Source organism: Branchiostoma lanceolatum, chromosome 6 (assembly GCF_035083965.1).
Source record: "Branchiostoma lanceolatum isolate klBraLanc5 chromosome 6, klBraLanc5.hap2, whole genome shotgun sequence".
Lineage (NCBI taxonomy): Eukaryota > Metazoa > Chordata > Leptocardii > Amphioxiformes > Branchiostomatidae > Branchiostoma > Branchiostoma lanceolatum.
In genome coordinates, this window is record NC_089727.1 from 17,878,315 (window position 1) to 17,903,738 (window position 25,424).

The following is a 25,424-nucleotide window of genomic DNA, read 5'->3' on the forward strand; positions in this document are numbered from 1 at the left end:
CCTCAATTGAGGATGACTGCTTTACCTTTAACTTTGTGTACCTGTACTTACAACATGATAAACTTCAAAAGGAACCACCGAGATCGTGGCCGTATCAGTCCACGGCTGCGGTCGCCTCTCGGACGGCAGGCAGCCGCGGACTCATTCAGACGCAGGTTAGATTTCACGGGGGGTTTAACCAGGTTGAAGACTAGGATCTCGGTGGTTCCCCCAAACCGTCCAGTGTGTCCATAGTACGTAGCTTGCGTTGGGTTCTTTGTTCACAGTATGTAGCTTTCACAGGTTTCGATATTGGTTCAACAATGTACATGTAGGAGGGTTTGTATTCAGCTTGACAACGATTGTGCAGTTTCCATGCTCTGAACAATGACTTGCGGTTAACGTGCTTTGTACATTCTTTGTGGGTTCTGGTTTGTTTAACTCGTATGGTTCGTTCTTACTCGTCTTCAACATTCAACATGTCAGTGAACCGAAGTCCACGACAGTTTGTGCCCAGAGCGAGGTCTGGGGTCCCCCAAGGCCTGCGCGGCCAATAGCTAATGGTGTGACTATCGTATTTATACCCCGGGTAAAAGCGAACACTTTCCTTTGTGGTCTGGAACATTCCAACCAAAGGAACCTATGGGGATGACATTTTCTAATTGTTCTTCTTTTAAGTCACTCTTTAGATGATTCCACAAAGTAGAAACTTTAAGGTATATAAATCAAACTCTTAGTGATAGTGTGATAGAACTACATGTTGTTTCATAGTTATACTGTGAAATTTTGATCAACATTCAGGTGCACACACCCTACATTTGGTACAGTCCTTTGTGAAACATTTTTGAAAAGTGCAAAAAAATGACAAAATCTGAAGCCATATCTTCAGCAAGGCAAGTTTTGCTGTCCTTTGGCAATAAACCACAATCACATTAAGTTTTCGACAGAAACATCCTTGCTACAAGAGGCCTCGCAAGCTTCAAATTTCTTGTTTTTCTCCTTCGAAATGAGCCCATACAACAACTTGTGCATAATGAAGCTCACATGACCGAAACTACCGTCAGAGTAAAACTATACCAAGGTCAAGACCTTTTAGTGAATGGTAGACATTATCTTCTTACAATCTTAGAAAAACCCTTCTCATGCCAACTGCTGGAAGAAAGACTGTTTGTTGTACTTACTATGAAAGCAAGGTAAGGTAGGATAATAGAGTTAAACAATAAAAAGTGAATGCAACTAGTGGGGGTTCCCCTTATGCAAATAAGGATCAAAGAAAAGGGTGGTTGTGGCTTCAGAATCAATCTGTCTGCAACGTTGCCAATGTTGGCAGTCGCAAAGAGTGATACGAACCATGTCGCGCTGTACATGTGTATAAGTGTGAGACTCAGACACTCTGCTAAAGAACCTTAGGTACTCAGGTAGCTGATTACACAATGACTTGTGCACAGTTTGAAACAGGTGCATCCTACGACGCCAAGCTAGGTCTATCCAACCAAGAGCGGAGAGGTGTTCGCCACCGACATGAGACCTATATGACAGTCTAAGTATCAATTTTACTACACGATTGATCAATAAAGATTATCATATTATAGCCCAACATTTGCTAATGTCTACTTGAACAATCTTATAAGCAAGCCATTAGCTCAAGGCTTGGAATTAGGCAAAAATGTAACACTTTGCTCAAAGTCACTCGTAGACATCCGTCTCAAGAAGCAATGTTACCACCCTGAAGAACACCCATGTTTGCAGCTTACAATGTGTACCAGTAGATTCAACAGTAATCATGATGATAAACTTTACAAGCAAAAAAGCAAAAGGAACCACCGAGATCGTGGCCGTATCAGTCCACGGCTGCGGTCACCTCTCGGACGACAGGCAGCCGCGGACTCATTCAGACGCAGGTTAGATTTCACGGGGGGTTTAACCAGGTTGAAGACGTAGGATCTCGGTGGTTCCCCCAAACCGTCCAGTTTGTTCACAGTACGTAGGTCGCGTAGGGTTCTTTGTTCACAGTATGTAGCTTTCACAGGTTTCAACATGAGTTCAGTGAGTTCAACAGTGTAGGAGGGTTTGTATAAGGCTTGACAATGGTTGGTTGTGCAGTTTCCATGCTCTAAACAATGACTTTGCATTTAACGTGCTTTGGACATAGTGGGTTCAGGTTTGTATAACTCGTATATGCATTGCTCTTGGTCATGCTCGTCTTCAACATTTTACATGTCAGTGGACCGAAGTCCACGACAGTTTGTACCCAGAACGATGTCTGGGGTCCCCCAAGGCAGGCCTGCGCCCGGCCAATAGCTAGGGCTGAGTTATGTCGTATATAAACCCCGGACTTAAGCAAGCACTTTGGTTTGTGGTTTGGATCAGCCATAGTACAGTTACAGCCATAGAGACATTTGCTGCCATAACACAGGATATAACAGAATTTCCTCCATTCAGTTGCCCTTTGTGATAACCGAAAGATCTTAATACGTGTTTATCTTCATTATGTGAGATTAGTGACACTAATAACGTCAATATTTCTACAAGAAATGTCTTATTCAAGGCAAGTTTTATCAATAGCCACAAACACAAAAGCAGTCAATACAAGCCATCTCTATATTAAATGAGTCCCAAATGTGGCCCAACAAGAAAAATAATTTCAGATGAAATTTTAGATGAAAAATTATTGCCAGAAAAAGCCACATATGCCTTGAATTTGGGCAAAATATGGCAAATTTAGCATGTTTTTGAACGTTTGTGCATAATGAAGTTCACGTGACTGCAACCTTTGCTCAGACCAAGACTCTGTGGTAAATGATTAGTCAGTATCCGCCTTTTTGTGTATTTATGCCAGCCCTGTACCTCATTGAATGGGTTTAAGTTGCACTCAACATTGTGCTTTATGCAGTATTATAAATGCTCAAGTGTTATGAATAACATAACTTATAAGGCTTCTTAGGATTATGCATAATTATGGATAATTGTTTCCAAGGTGATGCATAATCATGCATAATCATGCATAACTGTTCTCAGTTATAATTATAGCTCTTAGTGCATAATAATGCACAATGGGTAATTATGCTCAAATTTGTGAAGCTTACTGGTACTAGTGATCAAAATTCTAAAACGTCTCAATCAAATTAACTGGTTGTATCAATATTTCCTATACTAAGCTTATCAGCCTATCACTGTAAAGTGATTCATATTTTTGCGTAGACTAAAAAAAGCACAGACTATGAATCGCAACTGCAGCAAGTTAAAGGAAACTGTGCTGTCAGTTGTACTTAATCATTAACTTCAAAACACATGTACATGTAACATGTAACAGTTGAACTTTGCTCACTATTGGCTTATTCAGTAACCAACACAAAGTTAAGCAAACATTCCCAACGAATGATTTGAATTCTATATATCATAGCATAACTTGGAAGGCACAATTTAACACAAAGGCTTCTAGTAACATCTCTCAATTCAATAAATTCTATCCAATGGCATCAAAAGTTCTAGGTTGGAAAATCAATGAATATAAAAATACTTAACCAAGAGAAAGTTACTCAGACTAATGTTTCAGTACTTTGTCTAGTAGTCCTTCCGCTACCTTCTTCTGGGCGATAATGGCCGTAGCTACTCCTCACCACTTTTCTCAGTCACGATTGAGAACGCATTTTTCTTGCTACAGCTCCGTCTAACAGTGATAAGTAGCTACAGCCGCCATTTATGCCCCAATAAAGGTATATATAACAGAAAGACTAGTGAAAGGCTTGCAAGTGACTTTCTCAGTGTGAAAGTGAAAAAGAACCCTAACATCCATTCCAAAAATTCTAGTTTAAACTTCAAAGCCCTCACCTGTGTGTGGAGCTCAACAGACGCCCTGCCAATGATTACACCAAGAAAGCTAGTCATGCAGACTTGCTGTCAAACATCAAAATTAACTTTTGTAGATTAAAAAAATCCATGGTAGCACTGGTCGATCTTGGTGGTACAAAAAAAAGGTCCTGGCCCATGAACTATATACATGTATTTCAGACAAGTTTTCAAATTTTCTATTAACGGATGCTAAACTAGTCAGCAGGGAAACGATCAAAGGAGGAAACAAAGCTAGAGTAGGATGCGCCAAAAATAGTTACTCAAGCAACTGTATAAAATATTTGGAAACAGTCAGACGTTTCAGACAGCATCCACTGTCTTTCCTCAGTGACTAACGATAGAACTGGGAAAACCATTGTATACCAAAACTCAGAATAGATATGTTAATCTTTTCCAAAAATTTTATCCAGTTGCTTGAGTAACTATTTTTTGGCGTATCTTATAAATTACTACCTGGATGTCTAACTTTCTAGAGTAGGATGGATAAGTGTTGTGAAGTTAATGATTAAGAGCAACTGACAGCACTGTTCTCTTTAACTTCGTTGCAGTGCGGATTCAAACTGTTCTTTGTTTAGTCTAAGCAAAATATGAAAATATGATTCTGGCCATGAAGTGTGGAAAGATTAGCAAAGGGGATTTTCATAGAAACAGCTAAAAATTGGTCCTGTAAGTTTCACAAAAGGACATTGTTGGGTGTGACTTTAACCCTATCATATGAGGTACAGGCATAAATACACAACAAGGCAGATACTGACTAATCTTTAACCAGAGGGTCTAGATCTGAGCAAAGGTTACGAATTTCAGTTTCAGTCACATGAACTTCATTATGCGCAAAGGCTGAAAAACATGCTTAATTTTCCATATTTTGCTCAAATTCAAGGCATATGAGGCTTTTTGGGACAAGAATTTTTCACCTAAAATTTCATCTGAAATTAATTTTCTTGTGGGGCCACATTTGGGACTCTTTCGATATGGAAATGGCTTGTATCGACTGCTTTTGTGTTAGTGGCTATTGATTAAACTCGGTTTGAATAAGACATTTCTTGTAGAATTATTCGTGTCAAATCTCACAATCAAGAAAATATATGATCTTTCAGTAATCACCAAGGCCAACTGAATGGTGGAAATTCTGTGATGTTTTGCATTATTCCAAGAAAATGGCATATCTCGTACTGTACTATATGTCTGATCCAAACCACAAGCTAAAGTGCTTGCTTAAGTCCAGGGTTTATATACGATGAAAGGCAGCCTTTACTATTGGCCCGGCGCAGGCCATGCCTTGGGGGACCCCAGACATCGTTCTGGGGACAAACTGTCACTTGTCATCCAGACATGACAAATACTGAAGACGAAAAGAACCACCGAGATCCTACATGTACGAGATCATACATGTACGTCTTCAACCTGGTTAAACCCCCCGTGAAATCTAATCTGCGTCTGAATCAGATCTCGGTGGTTCCTTTTGGCTTTTTACCATAAGATTTGTCATTGGGCTGTGTACCTAAATCCTGTACCTGTAAAATTGTTTTGGTACAGATCCGGACCTAACAATGACATCCGGTGTACCTAAACAGTAAACAAACTAAAACACCAGTGGATACCATTTTTTTTAGACTAAACGTCTAGTAGGTAAATCACATTGTCAGAGATGACAATTTGATACCCTTATACTATTATAGTTAAAAATGAGGAAAACTTGCAAATAGACTAGTTTTGAGATTCAAATAATGTACATTCTCACACAAATATGACAATTTACCACTATAAAAGACAGTTAGCTACATGTTTAACTTACAGACAATTGACTAAACTTGTTTACTAATACAGGTAACTGCAGTACCTGAATTTTTTGTTTGGGTATACACAGCCGTAGTTTGTCATGTTGAAATTAACATTGACTTGCTGTTCATCTACCATTATGTATTAAAGGTCATGGAATGGGTGTGTCTCAAATGACAACCTTGTTTTGGTCACGTGAACTTCATTATTATGCAGCAAGATATATTTCAAAAATCTGAAGCTCACAAGCCTCTTCTTTCCAAAAATTTTGCTAAGCTGAAGTTTAAAGTAAAAAGAAAAACTTGAAAGTTGGCTTCCACTTCTGAAATCATGCACACACCACACTAGGCAATTTAACCTTTAACCTGTGTCTTAATTTGCATAAGGGGAATCCCTGAGTGACTTCATTCCCTCCACAATACAACATTGCCTTCTGCATGTAGTTACATGAAAATTAAAAGCTGACATCTCCTCTTTTATTCTTCTCTAAGTTACTCAGTCTTCATTTAGTAAAACAAGTGAAACATATTAAATTGATGCTTTGCCTGAAAGGCTGGTTGACATTTACTTTTAGTGTCAGCATGGTAAATACAGACAGGTTTGAACTGTAGGTATCGTATGTCTTTATTAGTTCACATCTGCGAGCACAGTCACAGTTCAATGCCAAGCTACAGAAAGACCCATGTCTACCCTTAGGCTATATCCTGTCTACTTGCAATTGGCATGAAAAGGGTAAAAACATACAACATAACAATATGCCTTCTGTAAGGCTTTGTTTACCAAAGGGTCAGTGAGTGACAAGTCTGACTAGCTCAACTGCCAAGCTAGTTTCGGTCACGTGAACTTCATTATGCGCCAGCCCTGTTGTTGGGACTTGTTTTGCAACTTAGAGATATTTTGGCAATCTGAAGCTTTTGTGACCTTTTGCGTCACAGAATTTCCTGTCGAAAATTTCATGTGATTGTAATACATTGTTTAATGTAAACCAGAACTTGTTTGGTGAAGGTATGGCTTTAAGTTTTGCATGTTTTGCCTGGTATATTGTGTTTTATTTGGCCTTTTTTTCAAATCTAGGGGTAACTATTCGTCAAATTACAATATAAACATACTTGTAAAGTGATTTGTCACCGCAAGGAAGCCCGAAACGGTCTTTCTTAGTACCTTTGCTTTCGATGTGTTGATTTTGGATCATGGAAAATGACTTGAGGAATCATTTTTATTAGATCGGGCACCCAAGACACCCCCATGTCATGTCTTGGTTGGAATGTTCCAAACCACAAGGGAAAGTGCTCGCTTCTCTCCGGGTTATAAAAGCGATAAGAAACAGTCCTAACATTGGCCGCGCAGGCCTTGGGGGAACCCAGACTTCGGTCTGGGCACAAACCAGCAGCAAGACAAAACAAAACACAAACCAAACCCACAAACCACAAACCAAACAAACCCAGTATTATAAATGCTCAAGTGTTATGAATAACATAACTTATAAGGCTTCTTAGGATTATGCATAATTATGGATAATTGTTTCCAAGGTGATGCATAATCATGCATAATCATGCATAACTGTTCTCAGTTATAATTATAGCTCTTAGTGCATAATAATGCACAATGGGTAATTATGCTCAAATTTGTGAAGCTTACTGGTACTAGTGATCAAAATTCTAAAACGTCTCAATCAAATTAACTGGTTGTATCAATATTTCCTATACTAAGCTTATCAGCCTATCACTGTAAAGTGATTCATATTTTTGCGTAGACTAAAAAAAGCACAGACTATGAATCGCAACTGCAGCAAGTTAAAGGAAACTGTGCTGTCAGTTGTACTTAATCATTAACTTCAAAACACATGTACATGTAACATGTAACAGTTGAACTTTGCTCACTATTGGCTTATTCAGTAACCAACACAAAGTTAAGCAAACATTCCCAACGAATGATTTGAATTCTATATATCATAGCATAACTTGGAAGGCACAATTTAACACAAAGGCTTCTAGTAACGTCTCTCAATTCAATAAATTCTATCCAATGGCATCAAAAGTTCTAGGTTGGAAAATCAATGAATATAAAAATACTTAACCAAGAGAAAGTTACTCAGACTAATGTTTCAGTACTTTGTCTAGTAGTCCTTCCGCTACCTTCTTCTGGGCGATAATGGCCGTAGCTACTCCTCACCACTTTTCTCAGTCACGATTGAGAACGCATTTTTCTTGCTACAGCTCCGTCTAACAGTGATAAGTAGCTACAGCCGCCATTTATGCCCCAATAAAGGTATATATAACAGAAAGACTAGTGAAAGGCTTGCAAGTGACTTTCTCAGTGTGAAAGTGAAAAAGAACCCTAACATCCATTCCAAAAATTCTAGTTTAAACTTCAAAGCCCTCACCTGTGTGTGGAGCTCAACAGACGCCCTGCCGGCATACTGCGCCATCTTGTGTCTGAAGTTGAGGTTGTTACAGAGGGCCTGGGACTTGTACTTGTCCAGCAGGTCGGGGAAAGACTTGTCTGCGTTGATACTTACTGCCAACAGGCGATGGACAATGATGTCAGAGTATCTGCATAGAGGGAACAAGAATTTATACTGGGATGGACAACAGTCATACAGTACTACCCTTCATATTTTGAAACTGTTCCATTTTTTTAAAATTTGATAACTGCAGATCCAGTATTACTTGGTACACATGTAAGTTCCTGTATATTGGAAAATATTTGTGATAGACCTCTTATAATATGCTCTGTCTTGCATTGCATCAGATTTGTTTCAAATGTGAACTTAACACACCACGAATGCTTCCTTTTGCGCCCTGTCACAAAATTAAGTCCCAAGGAACTTAAATCAATTAATTTTACACTGCACTGACTTCATATTCAACAGTGGCCCACTTACAGATTGCTATATTTTACTATAGGAGATTCACACTTAGTTAAGTGCGTATATTTAAGTCCGTTTGAGTTGCATACTATTAACATTTTTGGTCTAAGGTGAAGTTTGTGGCCAAAAAAATAGTTTTTTTAAATAACCAAGCTGCACAACAGGGAGAAAAAGTAAAAAAGTTATTTCCTGTAAACTATTACCTATTTATATACTGTACTCGTAAACCAGAAAATGTCAAAACACAACTCATATCGACTTGAGTATACACACTCATGAGAACCCACTCTAAAAATTTGAAATATTATTTGTCTTTTCTGATGTTTTTTCTTCGTGTTCTCCAGTCAAATCTTTAAATCAATTAATCTTGACACAAGGGTATCTACACGAAAATACAAATTGAAGGTATTCCTATTCTGTACCTTCTGATAGGAGAAGTGAAGTGTGTATAGATGGGCGTGGCCAGCCCGTAGTGGAAGAAGTCGCTCTCGGGAAGCGTACCGCTGCAGAAGTACAGCGCCTGCATCATGCAGCGCGTGGAGATGATCCGCAGCAACGTGTTGAAGTACGGCTCGCTGGGGATGGTGGCCTGGTCCAGCGACACCGCCAGCGACTTGGACGTGTCCGTCTCAATGTCTACACCCTGGGTAAGGCATGGGGATAATACTGTAAATGCATTTAAGTTTTATTTCACGCTAAGGCGAAACTGGAGGGTTCATGGTGGTTTCAAGCTTGGGGCAGTGCTATAGTCACATACTGCTATAGTATTGGACACAAATGTTTGCGGTAGTTTTAAGTTCACGGTGAAACCGCCGTGAACATTTCTGCATTTACAGTATCCGACTATACACAGCACTCAAAGCACCAACCTACCTTATCTCACAAATATCATTTGTGCTTATAGACAAATGAACTGTACAATGTACATTCCTGAACTGAGATCTATGATAGAACTTACCAAATACACAAGCCTACAAGATTTAGTGTTAATGCACTGTTGAGAGGCTAAATTGTGATAAATACAAAATGTAATACATGTACTAACTTAGCCTGTCAATATCTACTCTGCGAATTGCAGGGCGGTACTTATATGAGCCCTCAATAAACGAAGTAATTCTATTTCAATTTGCAGTTTTGCATTGACCTCTCCACCAGGAATATGTGTTTCCATTTTATGACTACTGTACTACAGAATTGTTTCAACTGCGAACTTAAAACACTGGAAAAACCTCCTTTCAAATTAAGTTCCAGCAGGAATAGATAAATTTACAGTAGTGTGGGACCTGTACCTTAGACTTGCCAGCCTTGATGAGAATGTCGTAGTTAGATGGCGGAGGCTGGGGATGTCTGCGCAGCATGGCGCAGGACGGGAAGTCACTCAGGATCTTCTTCGCTACGGAGATGTTAGCCAGTAACATGAACTCTTCCACCATGGAGTTGGTCTCTCTGAAATATACATTATGACAGTCAAATACCTTTTTACAGCTTTACAAAGACTTCCTTTGGCTTTGGAGGCCTATAGACTTTTTCTATAAAAAGTGACATTAGACATTATCTTACATGATTTGTGGTGTTTGAGGCACTCAATGTAGTCAAGCATAGTGTCACACGGACAAATAGCTAGAGGCAAATGTAGGGTATTAAAGAATCATAACTAAGATCTGACAATGTCTGCACAGTGATGGATACAAAAAAGTCGTGTATACACGGAGTCCTTTAAAAATTGAAGAAAGAAAACAGCATTACAGAAAGTAGATTGTTCAGAGAGGGAAATGTATCAAGTATACCATGATGCTATTGCAACACCACTCTAGAATTGACTTAATCTATGAAGAGAATAGCTATAAGAAGGGTGTAATTTGGACTATAACATTACAGTATAAGTACATGTATGATCTTCATAATCTATATCAATTACCATGTGTATATGTTTTGGCTTCCATAATTAAGTCCAGTCTTATGGTGATGGTAGAAGGAAATTCAAGTGAAAACACAATCATACACTTACCTGAGTTCCTTAGTCTCTAGATCAATAGGATCATGAGTCTCACTGTCCACATGGAACCTCACCTCTATAGAGGCCAAGGTAAGAGCTCTGAAAAAAGGAAAGGAACATGATTTACACAATAGATAAACTGAAGAATTACTCTGAGACTCTTTGATAAAGGTTAGACATCCAGGTAATAAGACGCACAATACGAAAGTTACGGAAGCAACCGGATAAATTTTGTAAACGATCAGAATTGTTTCAGACAGCATTTACTGTCTTTCGTTAGTGACTGAGAAAAATTTGAAGTCCATGCAATAGGTACGTGTATTCAACCAACACTATGAATTGATATGCAAACAGGACTCGAAATTTATTTTTGGAAATAGGTGCGCTCAACCCAAAAAATTATGTGCACAGAAAGAATTTTGGGTACACCACATAGAATAAAGTTGAATGTCAGCAAAACACAATTTACAAAGTTTAATGCTCTAAAGAACTTAAATCTGTAATTCTATATCTAAAATTTCAAACAAGTGATACATCAAATAAAGTACAATGAAAGGTTATATATTGCTATTTCTGATACTTGCATTTCAAGAATATTCTGTATTGATTAGTGTACAATGGTGCCTTAACCCTATAGCCTGAGAAAATATCTAGGTGCACCAGTGCACCCACAGTCAAAAATTAGGTGCACAGCTCCAATTTTGGGTGCACACAGGTGCACATGCACCCACTATTTCGAGCCCTGGCAAATGAGGTGAAGACACTATAAGACAGTAAAAAGACTTCTTTTTCAATACAAATTGTTGACTTATGTTATGTAAGTATGAAACATAAACCTTAAGCTACAATTCCAAACACATATTAAACTACTGGTAACTTAAATCTTTTTCTGACTGAATGATATTTTGAATAGGCTCAAAATCTCAGCAGGACTTCTCCAGACTCTCACCCTGCATCAATTCTCCGTTTCTTAAGAATCTTGGCCAGTGCATTCAGTCCTCGTAAGCCAAATGTCACCGCGTCGTTCCTGTTTTTATCATCGATCCTCATCTGGGCTTCAGCGTATGTCATCGCAGCCTGAAAACAACAAGACAATCAATCAGAGATGGCAGACTTCACCCCCTTAGTCATACTGCTTTGTGTCCCTTTCAGTCCCAAAGAAAATAATTATAGCACTTGGGATGTATGGCAATGCTGCTATACACAGTGTTTATTGGAATTGCAGAAACACAGTCACACACATTGGCATACACACATGCACGCGAATGTGCACATACATGCATGCATGCACGCACATACATACTCACACACACACTTACACTCACTCACTCACACACTCACCCTAACACACACACACACACAAACACACACAAGGGAAATGTTCACGGTGGTTTTAAGTTCTGTATCTGTTTCTATATAGCCGGTATAACCGCCATTAGGCGTAACACACCAACTTTGCAGGCACGCGGCGCGGCAGCAGCTGGTCATATTACACCGAACGGTCTGTTACACGTTCTAGTCTTTGCATATCTGACTGCAACCGTTCTTTAAAGCTACTTAGTGAGGAAGCTCCTACAGTACTTGATGACAACGGGTTCCATTCTACTATGGTTCTCGGGAAATACAAATTTTTTAACACATCAATGTTTGCAGTGAAGAGATCAACGTGAAAAACGTGAAAACGCCGTGAACATTTCCTCTTTAACAGTAAATTCAATTAAATTGTCCACTCTGTTCTAAAAAGAATACACAGAGTTTATACAATTTACCTTTGAGCAGATCACACTTTTACAGAACCTCGTTGCTACAATTTCTGCATCTTTGGTCATTTCCCAGATACATGAGAAGGCAAATCTAGCAGAGAACAAAAGGGAGTAATCAAACATTGGTCCATAATGGTAAAAAATTGCAAGAATGGACCTGATACAGTTACATGTATCGGTCATGTCTCATTCAGTAGTACATTGTATGGTACAAAAAATATGCAGAAACCATTATGAAGTAGGACAACAGGGTTATCAAACTACATTGTAACATTTACCCATACAAATGTAGCTACCTGTATCTCTATTCCAGGTTATCGTATTTAATCTAGAATCACATGACTGCAAAAAAATCCAAAATATCCAAGTCGGATTTACTGAATCAGATCCGAAACCTTAGATTAAGCAAGACTTTTCAATTATTATAGCTAACATCGTACTTTGTATTTGCATTTTTACTGTCCCCATAACTAGCCCTTTATTTATATTTTTATATATTTATAGCCATTGGTTAGTTGAACAGACATATAGCTGTAGGTATGCTGAGCCCATAAAGAAATGAACATTTTTGTTACCTTTCCTCCTTGCCTCGTAGTGAGCAGATGTTGGAACTAAGCAGCTCAGGGACCATGTCTATTCTCTGGAAAATCACAAAACCTCAGTTAGTAAACATACAAGCCTTAGGATTCTACCATATGAAATCCCAACCAATGCACTATTTGACCAAAAGTCAAGATTAAAAAGCCGTCAAACTTTGAAGTCTTACAACTTTTTGAAGATGGCATATGCCTTCAAAAAGCAAAAAAAAAAAGCTGAAAAGCCTGAAATACAAGCTGCAATAACTGGCATTTTGCATTGAGTTATACTACGCACAAAACTTTTTCAGTCAAAATAATATCTTCTTTTTCTTTTTCAAAAGGATTACCCTTTTGTCTGCATCATTTTAGAACAAAAGATTGTATATTTACGTTTCCAAAAAAATTGAAAATTTTGAAATTTGCAATGGATGAGCATGGATGGTTAAAGGCACCCAGAGCATCTTATGAGGCTTGAAAACTGGGAATATTCTATTTCTAGTTGCTGTCATCTTTATGAAATTGGCATTTAATGCCACTGTTTACCACATTTGCATTCTGATTTCTTATCAAAAGTGCTCAAAAGCGGCACAAAAATAAGCTACATGGTGACCTTTTAGTTTCACGCGCCTAGTGTAAATAGACCAATACCATAGCACCGCCCGCCTCCGTCAAAACGTAGAAATGCAAAATTAAAACATAAAGATGTAAAGATCTGACGGACATGCAGTCACTCTCTTCTTAGTCGAACCGCTAATTGTGATGGACAGTCAGGATCAGTCTATTAGGGCTTGGATATTCTATCAGTTCTCACCACACAACGACATCGTATCTTTGCTCCTTTAATGTTGATACGTAATGGTATAGTGTTATTGAAACTTACTATGTATAGGAATGACTAGAAAGGAGTTTTTTCAATTCAAGTTTCAAGCCTCATAAAATGCTCTGGATGCCTTTAAACCGAAACCTGTCTACCCATAACAGGGCTCGAAATAGCGGGTGCATGTGCACCTGTTTGCACCCAAAATTGGAGCTGTGCATCTAATTTTTGACTGTGGGTGCACCAGTGCACCTAGATATTTTTGTACTCTATAGGGTAACGGTTCTTTTGTACACTAGCATACAGAATATTCTTGAAATGTTAGTATCAGAAAAACCAATATAACCTTTTGCTGTACTTTATATGATGTATTGCTTGGTTGAATTTTGAAATCTGGATAGAATTACAGATTGAAGTTCTTAAGAGAGGCAGTAGCGTCAAACTTATGTTTTGCTGATATTCAACTTTGTTTTCTGTGGTGCACCCAGATTTTTTTCTGTGTACCTTAATTTTTGGGTTGGGTGCACCAGTGCACCTATTTCCAAAGAAGAATTTCTAGCCCTGCATAACTAACCCATCTAACTAGTCCAGTTCATTTGACATACTGTTGTAGTTGCTGAACACAAAAGCAGCAGCTAGAAGTATGTCAGTAGAGAGAGAGAGGGAGAGCCTACCTGGTGAACTGTGACCTTCCCAAGCCAGGAAGGAACACACCAAACAACAGGAGAGACACTAGTGAGTCACGGATACAGGAAAAAGTGCCAGAAACCAAATTTGCAATCTTATATTTTTCATTACCTTTCTGTCGTTTTTGGTGATATTCTCCACACCTTTTTTTGTGACTCATAAAACACAAAAAATTAAGTTTCAAACATATATTGGTGCGCAGTAGAATTTTTCCACATTCTTTTAAACAGTCTGAGTCATATTTTCTTACGAAAAATGACATTGAATGGCGGAATTCTAACAAAAGGATATTCTTGACGAGTATGTGATACTGAAGAATTAAAAGTCAATCACCAAGATATAATTATATGGCACAGGCCAGGAAGAATCATAGAGATGTATACTATGAAAATTATTGATATTGTAGTGTTTTCCAGATCAGTAATTTTTTCTTCTGCCTATCAGCATTTTTTCTGTTCAATAGGCCATCAAGGCAAGTCAAGTCAAAGCTTTTATGAGCAACCATAGCACAAATTTGTTGATTGTAAGAAGGTTGTTGAGTTTCAAAATCATCAGAGTGAAAAATTGTGCTGTGACTGAGAGGACAACAGCCATACTGCTACCAATTAAAATGGTTCTTTTAGACGATGCAGACTCATTGGGCGAGCTACTGTAACTGCATCGAAGTTTGCAGGGATCTAATTTCATAGAAGGGAGAAAATAGAGTGTTTGTGGTGGTTTTCATTGACGGTTGAAACAAAGGGGTAGGAAGGCAGAAAACAGAACTAGCTTTTTCGCAGTGGTTCTAAGTTCTCGGCAAAGAAGTCACCGTGAAAACCGTGAACATAAAACCACCATGAAATTTTCTGCATTTACAGTATTTTCCTGCTGTGTGATGCCAACGCAATCTTGTTCAAATTTTTGCCCATTTTCACACATCCTCTATGATCCTTACTGTAGCTAAAATTGTTTCTAACACATAATATAGTAGATATTTTTAACATACTAGGCAGTACCTTATCACACAGGTACACAGTATTGCCCCTGTTAGCAGCCTCCTGGTCCAGAGGTGTGTTGGGTCGGATGAAGTGGGTGACATCAGCGATGTGAACTCCAACCTGGGAAAATTGCAAAGGAAATGTTCTGTCTAAATCAATGCTATCATCCATTTTCAAAACTCACAACTGTAGAAAAGAAATCACTACAAGAAGTCCATGGAAGGAAAAATTTGACTTCAACACACAGCAAGGACTAGGATAGTGACGCTAGAAAATGTTCGACAAGCATGGTGTCTTTTGTACCTCATGTTTTATTAATTTCTACCAACAAGTGTCAACCATGGGCTCTCAAAAATAACTGATCATGAATAATTACATATAAGCTGGACAGGTGTGTTAAAAGCTGAAGGGCAGTTATACCAGCTGGATAGAGACAGATACAGAATTAATTTTCTTTAAAATACAGTTTACCATCATGATAGTGGCAGCATAAGAAAAGGCTGACTGAAAAAAATCCTTTTGTACATATTTCTGTAAAGTGCAAAGTACCACGTTAAAAGTTACCTTTCAATACGTCAGGGTATAGAGACTACAACATTTATACAAACATGTAATGCCATTGTGTTCCTACCTCCACGTTGCCATTGGGTTTTTCCAGGTAGTGTAGCGCATCATCGATATCCGTGCACCCGGGAGGGTCCACACTACAGATGGGGAGGTCACGTAGGTCTTCTCTACAGGCGAGGTCCTAAAACACAACAATATAGTGATATTAGTATTAACATTGCGGATAGCTTAATGAGGTTAACATACACGTGTATATATTCAAATACAGAATGACCAAATGACTTTGTTAAAATGATGCAAACAGTTTTAACAATGTTTTAAGCAATACCGGATCTTCCAAAAATACATTGGTATGTGTTCTGAGAAACCGTTTTTGTTCACAAACAAATAGAGCTTTTTTTCAGTTTTAGAGTTTAATTTGTCTGTAACTTTACCTGATTACTTTACCTATATTATCACATGATACTGAAACGCACGAAGCAAGCAGTTCAGTCTCCTGGCTCCCGAGAATCAAACCCAGGCCACCAGCGCACAAACCCAACGCACTTACCACAGGGCTGAAAGGTCCAAACCAGTTAGACTGGTCAGTATGTGGCACTTGAACCCCAATGTTTGTTTGAAAGTTGTAAAATCAAGATCAACTTAAGCTTAAAGTTGAAACTGAAAGTAATCTTTATTGCACAGGTTGGTCAAGATGTCAACAATGACAAGCAGCAAAAAATAAGAAGAACAATTTGGTTTCAATGTATATAGCGTGTGTAGTCCAGTGGTTAGCGGCCTTGCCTCTGGACCACAAAGCCGCAGGTTCGATCCTGGCTGTCTCGCTCACCCGACATGCACGCTACTGGACAGGGTCGCAGTCCTTAGGACAGGATGTTAAGCCGTGGTCCACTGTTCACTGTGCTTGTCGAAAAGAGCTAGGGGAATTTCCCCGGTACAATGAACCGACTTCTGACCAGTGGAAGATAAGCTCTTCAGTGAGCTAAACTGGATCAAAATCACTTTAACTTTTTTAAAACCATGTACACTGTAAACCTGACCTCCTTGGTGATGCCCCACGGCGTGCTGGGTAGACAGTTGAGGACGGCCTGTGAGAAGGGTTGGTGGGGAACATCGTGTTCCAGCAGGAGGACCTCGTTCTCTGTGTCCTTGTCTCCAACCTCGCCAAGCTTCCGTACAAAATGACCCTGCGTACAAAGAAACATGTCACATAAGCATCCAAAAGTACAACCTTTTTTTCTCTGAAATTACAGGAAAATATCATATGAAAAGAAATACTGGTGACCTCACTTTCCAAAAATTTTTATAATTATGACATCTCTACTTTAGAAACAAACTTTGTAAGTTGGAGATAAAAAAACAACAACTTTTATCACTTTAAATTTTCAAATTTCTCTAGAAATGCAACACCAATTGAAATTTAACTTCGCCAAGCTTCCATACAAAATGACCCTGTGTATAAAGAGACATGTCACAAGATCATAAGCATCCAAAAGTACAAACTTTTTTTCTCTGAAATTACAGGAAAACATCATATGAAAAGGAATACTGGTGACGTCACGGTCCAAAATTTTCTATACGACATCTCTACTCTAGAAACAAACTTTGAAACTTGGAGGTAAAAAAACAACTTTCATCACTTTAAATTTCTTAACGTCTCTAGAAAATGACCCTGTGTATAAAGAAACATGTCACAAGATCATAAGCATCCAAAAGTACCAACATTTTTTTCTCTGAAACTACAGGAAAATATCATATGAAAAGGAATACTCGTGACCTCATGGTCCAAACTTAATTTTCTACAATACATTTCAAGAAACAAATTTTGTAAGTTGGAGATAAAAAAAAATGAGTTGAAACCAACTTTCATCATTTTAAATTTCTAAATTTCTCTAGAAATGCAACACAATAGAATTCAAATTCAAAGCTTGCATGTTACTTTGAAATGGCCTGAAATCCAGCCATGAATAGTTGGAACAAGCAACGTATACTGTACAGTACATCAAAAGAAAGTTTTGAGCAATTAGTGGTTAAGAGAGCTCCCTACTGAACAGATTAAGTACTACACTGGCAGCAATAATTAGATAATCCAGTTTCTTTAGCCAGTGAGAAGCCCTCTAGATCTCCTGAACACATCAAGTAAATCAAGTATACCAACAATAGTGGTAAACAATAACCAATCTATTATTTATGAGGGTACCCAAATCAGAAGAGAGCCCTCTATTGAAGATGTGAGGTACTGCAGCATACACTACATGTAGTAGTTCTAATGATAAGCAAACACTAGCAGCATGAAATCCCAAACCCACCTTTGGGTACCTAGAGTTCCTAGGCCAGCCATCTATGCTGACCACTATCCTCTGCCCCTGGAGTGTCTCAGCTTGTCTGGTCTCGATGCGGATCTTGGGAATCTTCCTTTCGGCAGGCATGAACAGATGTCTGGTGGCCTATAGGGAGACAGAAATTTTTTAAGACTAGGTGTTATTCTGGGTGATCGTATAATATACCCTTTTTCTGTATATTTCGTCTATCTGTATATATATAGAATTCCAAAATACCAAACCATTTACCATTCACTCAATTGTAAAAACAATGAATAACTGCATAGCCCATAATCGTAAAGTTTGGTGTATTGTATAAAATCTTGTCCGTTTATATCATAAAATGACCCAAAACTATAGGCTAAATTTTGGGTTTGCATTGTACTTACGGGCATGGGGACGCCGTCTACCATTCGACAAGCACACTCTTTTGTTTCTTTCTATTTTTATGCTTGCAAACAATCGATATCGGTGCCTTTGACTTACATTGATACGTTTATCTCATTTAAAACCTTTTTTTCAAGACTCAAGCGACGAAAGTCAGCAAAAATGCGTAAAGAAAAACAAGATTTTTGCCCGAGCATTTGAGCCTTGGAAAGCATTCATGAATTAAGCACCAGATCAGCTACTTATATATGTAGGTTGCAAAAAAAGGGGAGAAATTTTCCTTGATCACATGTCAAAACAGTCTGTAGTAAATTTATTACAAAAGTTGGTACTTTTCAGTGTACCTCTTTGATCCCAGAAGGTTGCAGTACGCCGCAATATGGCCGCCAGTTTCTCTTGATGACCCCCACCACACGGCCTGATGGGATAGCGTTGCTCCTGGCCTTCGGAGAGCCCAGGTCTGGTTCAGACGTCTGGAGGGAAAAAGAGATAAGAGCATGTCGCCACTTACTGACCAGTCTAACCGGTTCGGACCTTTTAGGCTAGTGGTAAGTGCGTTGAGACTAGGGGTGGATACAGGTTAGCTGGACCTGATTCGGACCTTTATAACATCCAAGAACCGAGTCCAAAAAACCTGAAAGCCAAAAACCTGAGTCCAAAAAAAACTGAACAAAGTACAAATATATTTTTCTGTTTTGTTTGATAAAAGTGTTTTGAGTCTCCCCTCTGACAAAAAAGGTATTTAAGATAAGTGCAACGTTCAAATATCAAACAATAGTTTGTCTTGAAAGTCTTCTCACCAAGAAACTTTTATAGTAGTGCGTGTCAGTATTAATTCTCTATGCTTAATATTGGTCTAATAAAACAAAACATCAACTGGACAGGATCAGGTCCAGGTTTAGGTCCGGACCTGAACCTATATGTAAATCTCTGGACCTAAACTTGGACTTGGACCTTATCAAGCCTAACCGGTATCCACCCCTAGTTGAAACAGTATGCTGGTGAGCCCTGGTTCGATTCCCGGGAGCCAGGAGATTGTACAACACGCTCTGTTCGTTTCAAAATTTTCATGCTGTATTTTTACGCCACCATTTTGCTTGATCATCTGACATACAATGTTACACTAAGGTTCCGTTTCAGTACTATATATTCTGTTCAAATTTACTAGATTTAGTCTTACTATTGATGAACACTAAGCTCAAAAACAAAACTACTCGCGGTTGTTACGGCTCCCACCGTTGAGTCATTCCGCGCCAGGCTGGAGGCCTGCCCGCCTTAGCCTGGGACCTCCCCCCCCCCCTACTTTGCCCCTAGCGGAGTTATTTGGGGGTAGTTGAAGTTGAAGTACTCATTTCACACTGAAGTAACCGTTTGGTACCCTATTCTTTATTCGTTACAGAGTTAGGCAGCAGGGAGAAGGTTAAGATTAAACATGCTCTCTGACCTCTTCGTCCCCATCCTTATCCTGTAGGACCATGGAGGACGGGCATTTCCATTGGTCCTCGGGCAGCATCTCCACGGCAACAACATCCTCGTTCACCGACCTGTTCAGGTGGGCGTGTCCCTGGATGAAGATCTGGGGGAAGAAAAGTATGCTAGTTCACTTCAGTGTAGATTTCAAAGAATACAGTCTCCGTAGTGACTAGAGCTGTGTACCTAAACAAATTTTAGGTACAGGTACACGGGTTAAGGTACAGGTCCAGACCTGAACCTGTACCTAAACTACTTGTCCGGAAAATGCTAGATTTTCAATAAGGACAAAAGCATGTTTGAACTGGTAAAAACATAATATTTGATTGTGCTAGGTATTATTTTTATGAAAGCACAGATGAAAATTTGACTCCAGCCATGCAAATGTGTTTTCTGTGCTTTAGAGTGGCTTTTGAGCACACTGATAGTAATTTTATCTGTCAAAGTGGCCATTCCCTGAGTCAGGTCCAGTACCCATACAGCAGGGTCAGGTATTTTGGACCTGTACCTATTGATTGTACAGTAGAATCCGCTTAACTGCACCACCCATTTGTCAGCGTTTTTGGTGCAATTATCCGGCTGGTGCAATTATGCGAAATGCCCAGCTGGACCGCACCACCATGGGCGAGGGGGTGTATTGTTAGTCAGAAACACTAGCACAAAGAAAACAGACGAAATTATTCATTTATTAACTTTATTTATTGACCCTTTGCTGAAAATAAAGAAATGACTACGAACCTGTTTTGATTTTGCATTCTTTCATTTTTCCATGCGATCTACTGCATTACAACACACGTAATGTAACAGGGGAGGCATTCTGAAACATCGTCATGCCACTCATGGGATAACAGTTTCTGTGTTACATTACGTAGAGTGCAGTTGTCGATTTACGTAAATCATGTACCGCCATGAAACTAGGAAATTAAACTAAAACTTGGTTACTGATTACGGGTGACCCGCCCAGGACCTCCCATACGATTCCTATCAACGCAACTGTCAATGGAGACCGCCTTCTTTTGTTACTCAAAACAGTTTTAAACATATTGTCGGTATTGCGCCTTTACATCGGCAGGTATCGGCTCATTTGTACCGCGTTTTCCGATTTTAGCGCACCTTTTCAGTTAACTTGTCGAGGATTTTTGAAAAAAAAAATGGTGCAGTTATCCGGCATTGGTGACAATGCGTGGTGCAGATATGCGGAGTCACTAACAATGCAGTGAATGGGAGCCGATTTTGGATATTGGGATTCGGTGCAATTAAATGGAAGGTGCGTTTATCCGAGGTGCAATTAAGTGGCTTCGTCTGTACCTGTACTGTATCGGTACCGTGTACCGGTACACAGCTCTAGTAGTGACTTATTTCAAATGTTAACAATTTCCAAACATCTCTCTTCCTACTGCAACTAATATAAGACAACTTAAAGTCTTTTTTCATCCATCCATCCATCCATCCATAAATTTTTTCATTCATTCCAGCATTTGTCCTTGGGTGCACCACATAAAATAGAGTTGAATGTCAGCAAACATAAGTTTGATGCTACCAACTTCAATCTGTCATTCTATCCTGATTTCAAATTTCAATCAAGCCATACCTCAAATAAAGTACATGTACAACAAAAGGTTATATTGCTTTTTTCTGATACTTACATTTCAAGAATGTTCTGTATGCTAGTGTACAAGAAAACTGTTACCAGTAAACCCTAAAGAGTACAAAAATATCTAGGTGCACTGGTGCACCAACAGTCAAAAATTAGGTTACTTAGCTCCAATTTTGGGTGCATACAGGTGCACATGTACATACACCCACTATTTCGAGGCCTGGAAGGAAAACTAAATATTGCTTTTACTTTTAATAATCTCTGTAAAATCTAAAGAAGAATCACTCACAGATCTGGACTCATCTCCGTGTACCAGTACGTTAGCTTCCAGGTAGTTTTCTCTGCTGGCCATGAAGCTTCCCTGGAGAAACCTGCCGCTCTTGATCCCGGTCTGGAGCTGAGACAGCGGAAGGTGCTCCGGGAACAAGACTCTTCCTGTCGACTCATTCTTGATATCACTGTCAGTCTGCAACAAGCAGGACATTTGTGTTACAACTTTTAAAAAGTGCAATACAACTGATGTTAAACGCTTATTCATCAGCAACTTCTGATACAATAATTGTGTTTGAAAGATGTACAATGTCTGCTAGTCCTTTGATTCAAGTTGGAATGATATAGGCAAAGGCAATGAATGATACATGTAGGAATTGAAGTTACGATGTTCTGTGCTCTCTAGGAAATCAAAAAAATAAACATGCATAGACAGAATAATCTTACACTTTCCCCCATGTCCACTTGTGCCAGTCTGTCCACCAGTTCTGGGTTCCCTGATAGACTTTTTACATACTGGTGTACTGGAAAAGATGAAAACAAAATGTCATCTTTGAGTTTGACACAAGGAACAAATGTATATGCTGCCAACTTCTGCCACCCTAACTTCTGCCACTTCAGCCTGATACTGGACAATACTCAGCTTAGTAGATCACCTTTGTATTGTCAAGTTGTCTTCTTACGAATCACTACATTCTAGTATGCTAACAGTATGCATATTTACAATCAAGCCATTTGCTTCAAAAACAAATCAAATTTAATATCATCTGTAGGATTTTCTACCAATTCCAGTTGAATACCAAATAACAACATTATAAGAACCTTACATTGGCTTCAGGATTTCTACTTTTTCTAACTTGTACTCCACAATTGTTGGACAAAAAGATAAAGAAACCTATACCAGTGTATGCTAACAGTCCCTCCTTCTGTGCCTTCTCCCTGTTTTCCCTGTCATTGGTCAATAGGACGACCTTGACCTTGGGAGCGTCGCCGTCCTTCCTGTTCTCCTGCAGGTGTTTGTTGTACCACCTGGTCGCTACGTGGATCACGCGGTCATTGTAGTCGTTGGACGACTCCCCTTGTTCACGTTCGGTGTAGGTTTCTCTGGTTGATGATATAGACAAGGTCATGATATAAATGATGACACTGCAAGCTTAATATTGTATAAGAATACAATCATCCATTACAAACAAGGCTTGAATTACCACTTGCATATATAATCATGCAGAAATTGAAGTTGTGAAGACATTCCTGAAGTCTACCTAAACTGGCCAGTGATAGAACCAGCCCAAACACAGTAGTACAGTAGTGGATAACAATGCTTTGTAGTCTTCGAAGTTCATTGTCACATCCTACAATATATGTAGCAAATAACAAGATTCAAAATGGTACAATCATTTTCAAAACAATCACTTGTTGATGGACTGATATTAGTGATAATGACTGGCGAAGGTGAAATCTCTCTGGTGTAGATAATTTTGAATGCTACCTGCACAGGTGCAGTTATACAGGAAAATTATTTTTAACCCTGGGATATATTTAAGATACGTCATGATTGTATCCTTCCACAATACTGGAATACTTTTCTTGTAGCCTTGAACGCTTTTATCAAGTCTAAATACAAGAAATGAGTTCTAAAACCTACAAAAAAAGACATTCTGTCAAGTTTTCAGTCATTAGTCACTCAGTCATTAGTTTTTAGTCACTCAAAAGAAGCTTTCTTTCTTTCATGGACAAGACCAATGTTCCTGGTATGTACCTGTGATGTTCGTTAGTGAAGACGTAGAAGTTTTTGTCGGGGTTGTTTGATTGGTCCCTCAGGCGCTGGTAGGTGGTGCCGCTCCTGTGTCGGACCTCCTGTTGTACCGTCTGCAGGACGATCACGTTCCTGATGGCAGAATCCGCCAAAACATCCATCTGGGAAACAGAACAGTAAATACTGCAGGGCTCGAAATTCGTTTTTGGAAATAGGTGCACTGGTGCACCCAACCTAGAAAATTAGCTGCACAGAAAATAATTCGGGTGCACCACATGAAAAGTTGAATGATACCAAAACATAAGCTTGATGCTAAGAACTTCAATCTGTGATTCTACCCAGATTTCAAATTTCAACCAAGCAATATATCAAATAAAGTACAAAAGATTATATTGCTTTTACTGATACTTACATTTCAAGAATATTCTGTATGCTAGTGTATACAAGAGAACCTTTACCCAATAGAGTACAAAAATATCTACTAGTAGGTGCACCCACAGTCAAAAATTAGGTGCACAGCTCCAATTTTGGGTGCACATGCACCCACTATTTTGAGCCCTGATACTGTAAATCCTTTTAAGTTTGCAGCACTTAGATTTTGTGGCATGGTGAAAATGAGACTTTGTGCAGTATTTTTGAGTTTGCCATTGAAGCAATTGTAGCAAGACAGTGGAAATGCTGGCAGTGACTGCGAAAACTGCAGATTTTACAATCTTAAATTTTTCAAGATTATTTGCAGTATTTTGTAAGCGCATCCAAAACCCACATGAGCAAAGCACCTGAGGTGAAGCATCTGAGAGCACATGATAGCTAAGAAGCACCTAGCAAAAGGGACCATGTCTAGCAGAGAAATAGACATTAAACAAGGACAACAACAATGACCACAATGCGCATGCACTGGTCAAATGGCGAATGCCCGACTTGTAAACATTTGTAAACATTTCTCGACCATGCTTTATACATGTCCACATGTATATGGCCTCTGTCGGTCAGTTTACATAACAATGTCCAGTTGTGTTTTGTTTACATCTCACCTTTGACCTGCACATGCACAGTTGGATCAATGAAATTTATTATGGGCTTAAGCTCATTGATGTCGACTCAGGTGTCAATTTTGCTATCGATGCAGCTAAGAAGCTCTATGTGAAATTGTCTTTGAAAAGTATGCTATACTATAATTTATACTAAATATAGTTGGCCAAAATTGAGTAATTCACTACCAACCTATCACACACAATTTTGGGGGGTTTGTGTTATCAAGGAGGTTATTAATATCTATTAAAAACAAGTACAATGTTAACGTTACAAGCAAGATTCCACGACACATACCTGGTGTAAAACGACGTTCGTATCTGGGATGAGGTAATGTGGGAATCCACACAGCGAGCTGTCGATCTCCGGCTCGGCTTCCAACACGGGCTTGTCCTGGGGGCACTCGCCACATGCCGCCGAACCACACCAGATATCGTCCCGTAGATAATGTTCCCGTACTACCTTCAAAACCCCTCCCTTCCGAGTCTTCTTCACAAACGTCTTAGACTTCAACATCTTCGTACTTTACCAAAAACGTCTTGCGAAGATCTACACTTTCTTAGAAGGCTCAGAAATTTAGAAAGAAGTCTGAAGAAAAAAACTGATTCAAAATTTCGCACGCGTGTCCGCCATGTTGGATTTGAACTTTGACCTTTGTTTTGTACCCATGATGCTATATGAGGTCACGACCTTTGACATGATCTGGGTCACATGAGGATGGGAGGAA

General features: G+C 39.1%; 1 protein-coding gene across 1 annotated transcript in view; it reads right to left on the minus strand.

The window, feature by feature from the left end:
- Positions 1–25,359, minus strand: part of LOC136437466 (exosome complex exonuclease RRP44-like) — a 35,450-nt gene extending 10,091 nt beyond the window's left edge. Inside the window, exons 1-18 of the mRNA XM_066432088.1 lie at positions 24,995–25,359; positions 23,669–23,826; positions 22,811–23,013; positions 22,357–22,433; positions 21,929–22,105; positions 20,017–20,148; positions 18,917–19,045; positions 18,174–18,311; positions 16,905–17,051; positions 15,929–16,045; positions 15,316–15,417; positions 12,814–12,878; positions 12,245–12,329; positions 11,425–11,552; positions 10,488–10,574; positions 9,769–9,925; positions 8,902–9,122; positions 7,994–8,162 (exon numbers count right to left, since the gene is read on the minus strand). Of these exons, the coding sequence (XP_066288185.1) occupies positions 7,994–8,162; positions 8,902–9,122; positions 9,769–9,925; positions 10,488–10,574; positions 11,425–11,552; positions 12,245–12,329; positions 12,814–12,878; positions 15,316–15,417; positions 15,929–16,045; positions 16,905–17,051; positions 18,174–18,311; positions 18,917–19,045; positions 20,017–20,148; positions 21,929–22,105; positions 22,357–22,433; positions 22,811–23,013; positions 23,669–23,826; positions 24,995–25,213 (2,511 nt within the window). The 5' untranslated portion in view covers positions 25,214–25,359. The remainder of the gene's footprint in view (positions 1–7,993; positions 8,163–8,901; positions 9,123–9,768; positions 9,926–10,487; positions 10,575–11,424; positions 11,553–12,244; positions 12,330–12,813; positions 12,879–15,315; positions 15,418–15,928; positions 16,046–16,904; positions 17,052–18,173; positions 18,312–18,916; positions 19,046–20,016; positions 20,149–21,928; positions 22,106–22,356; positions 22,434–22,810; positions 23,014–23,668; positions 23,827–24,994) is intronic.
- Positions 25,360–25,424: the final 65 nt, after the last annotated feature.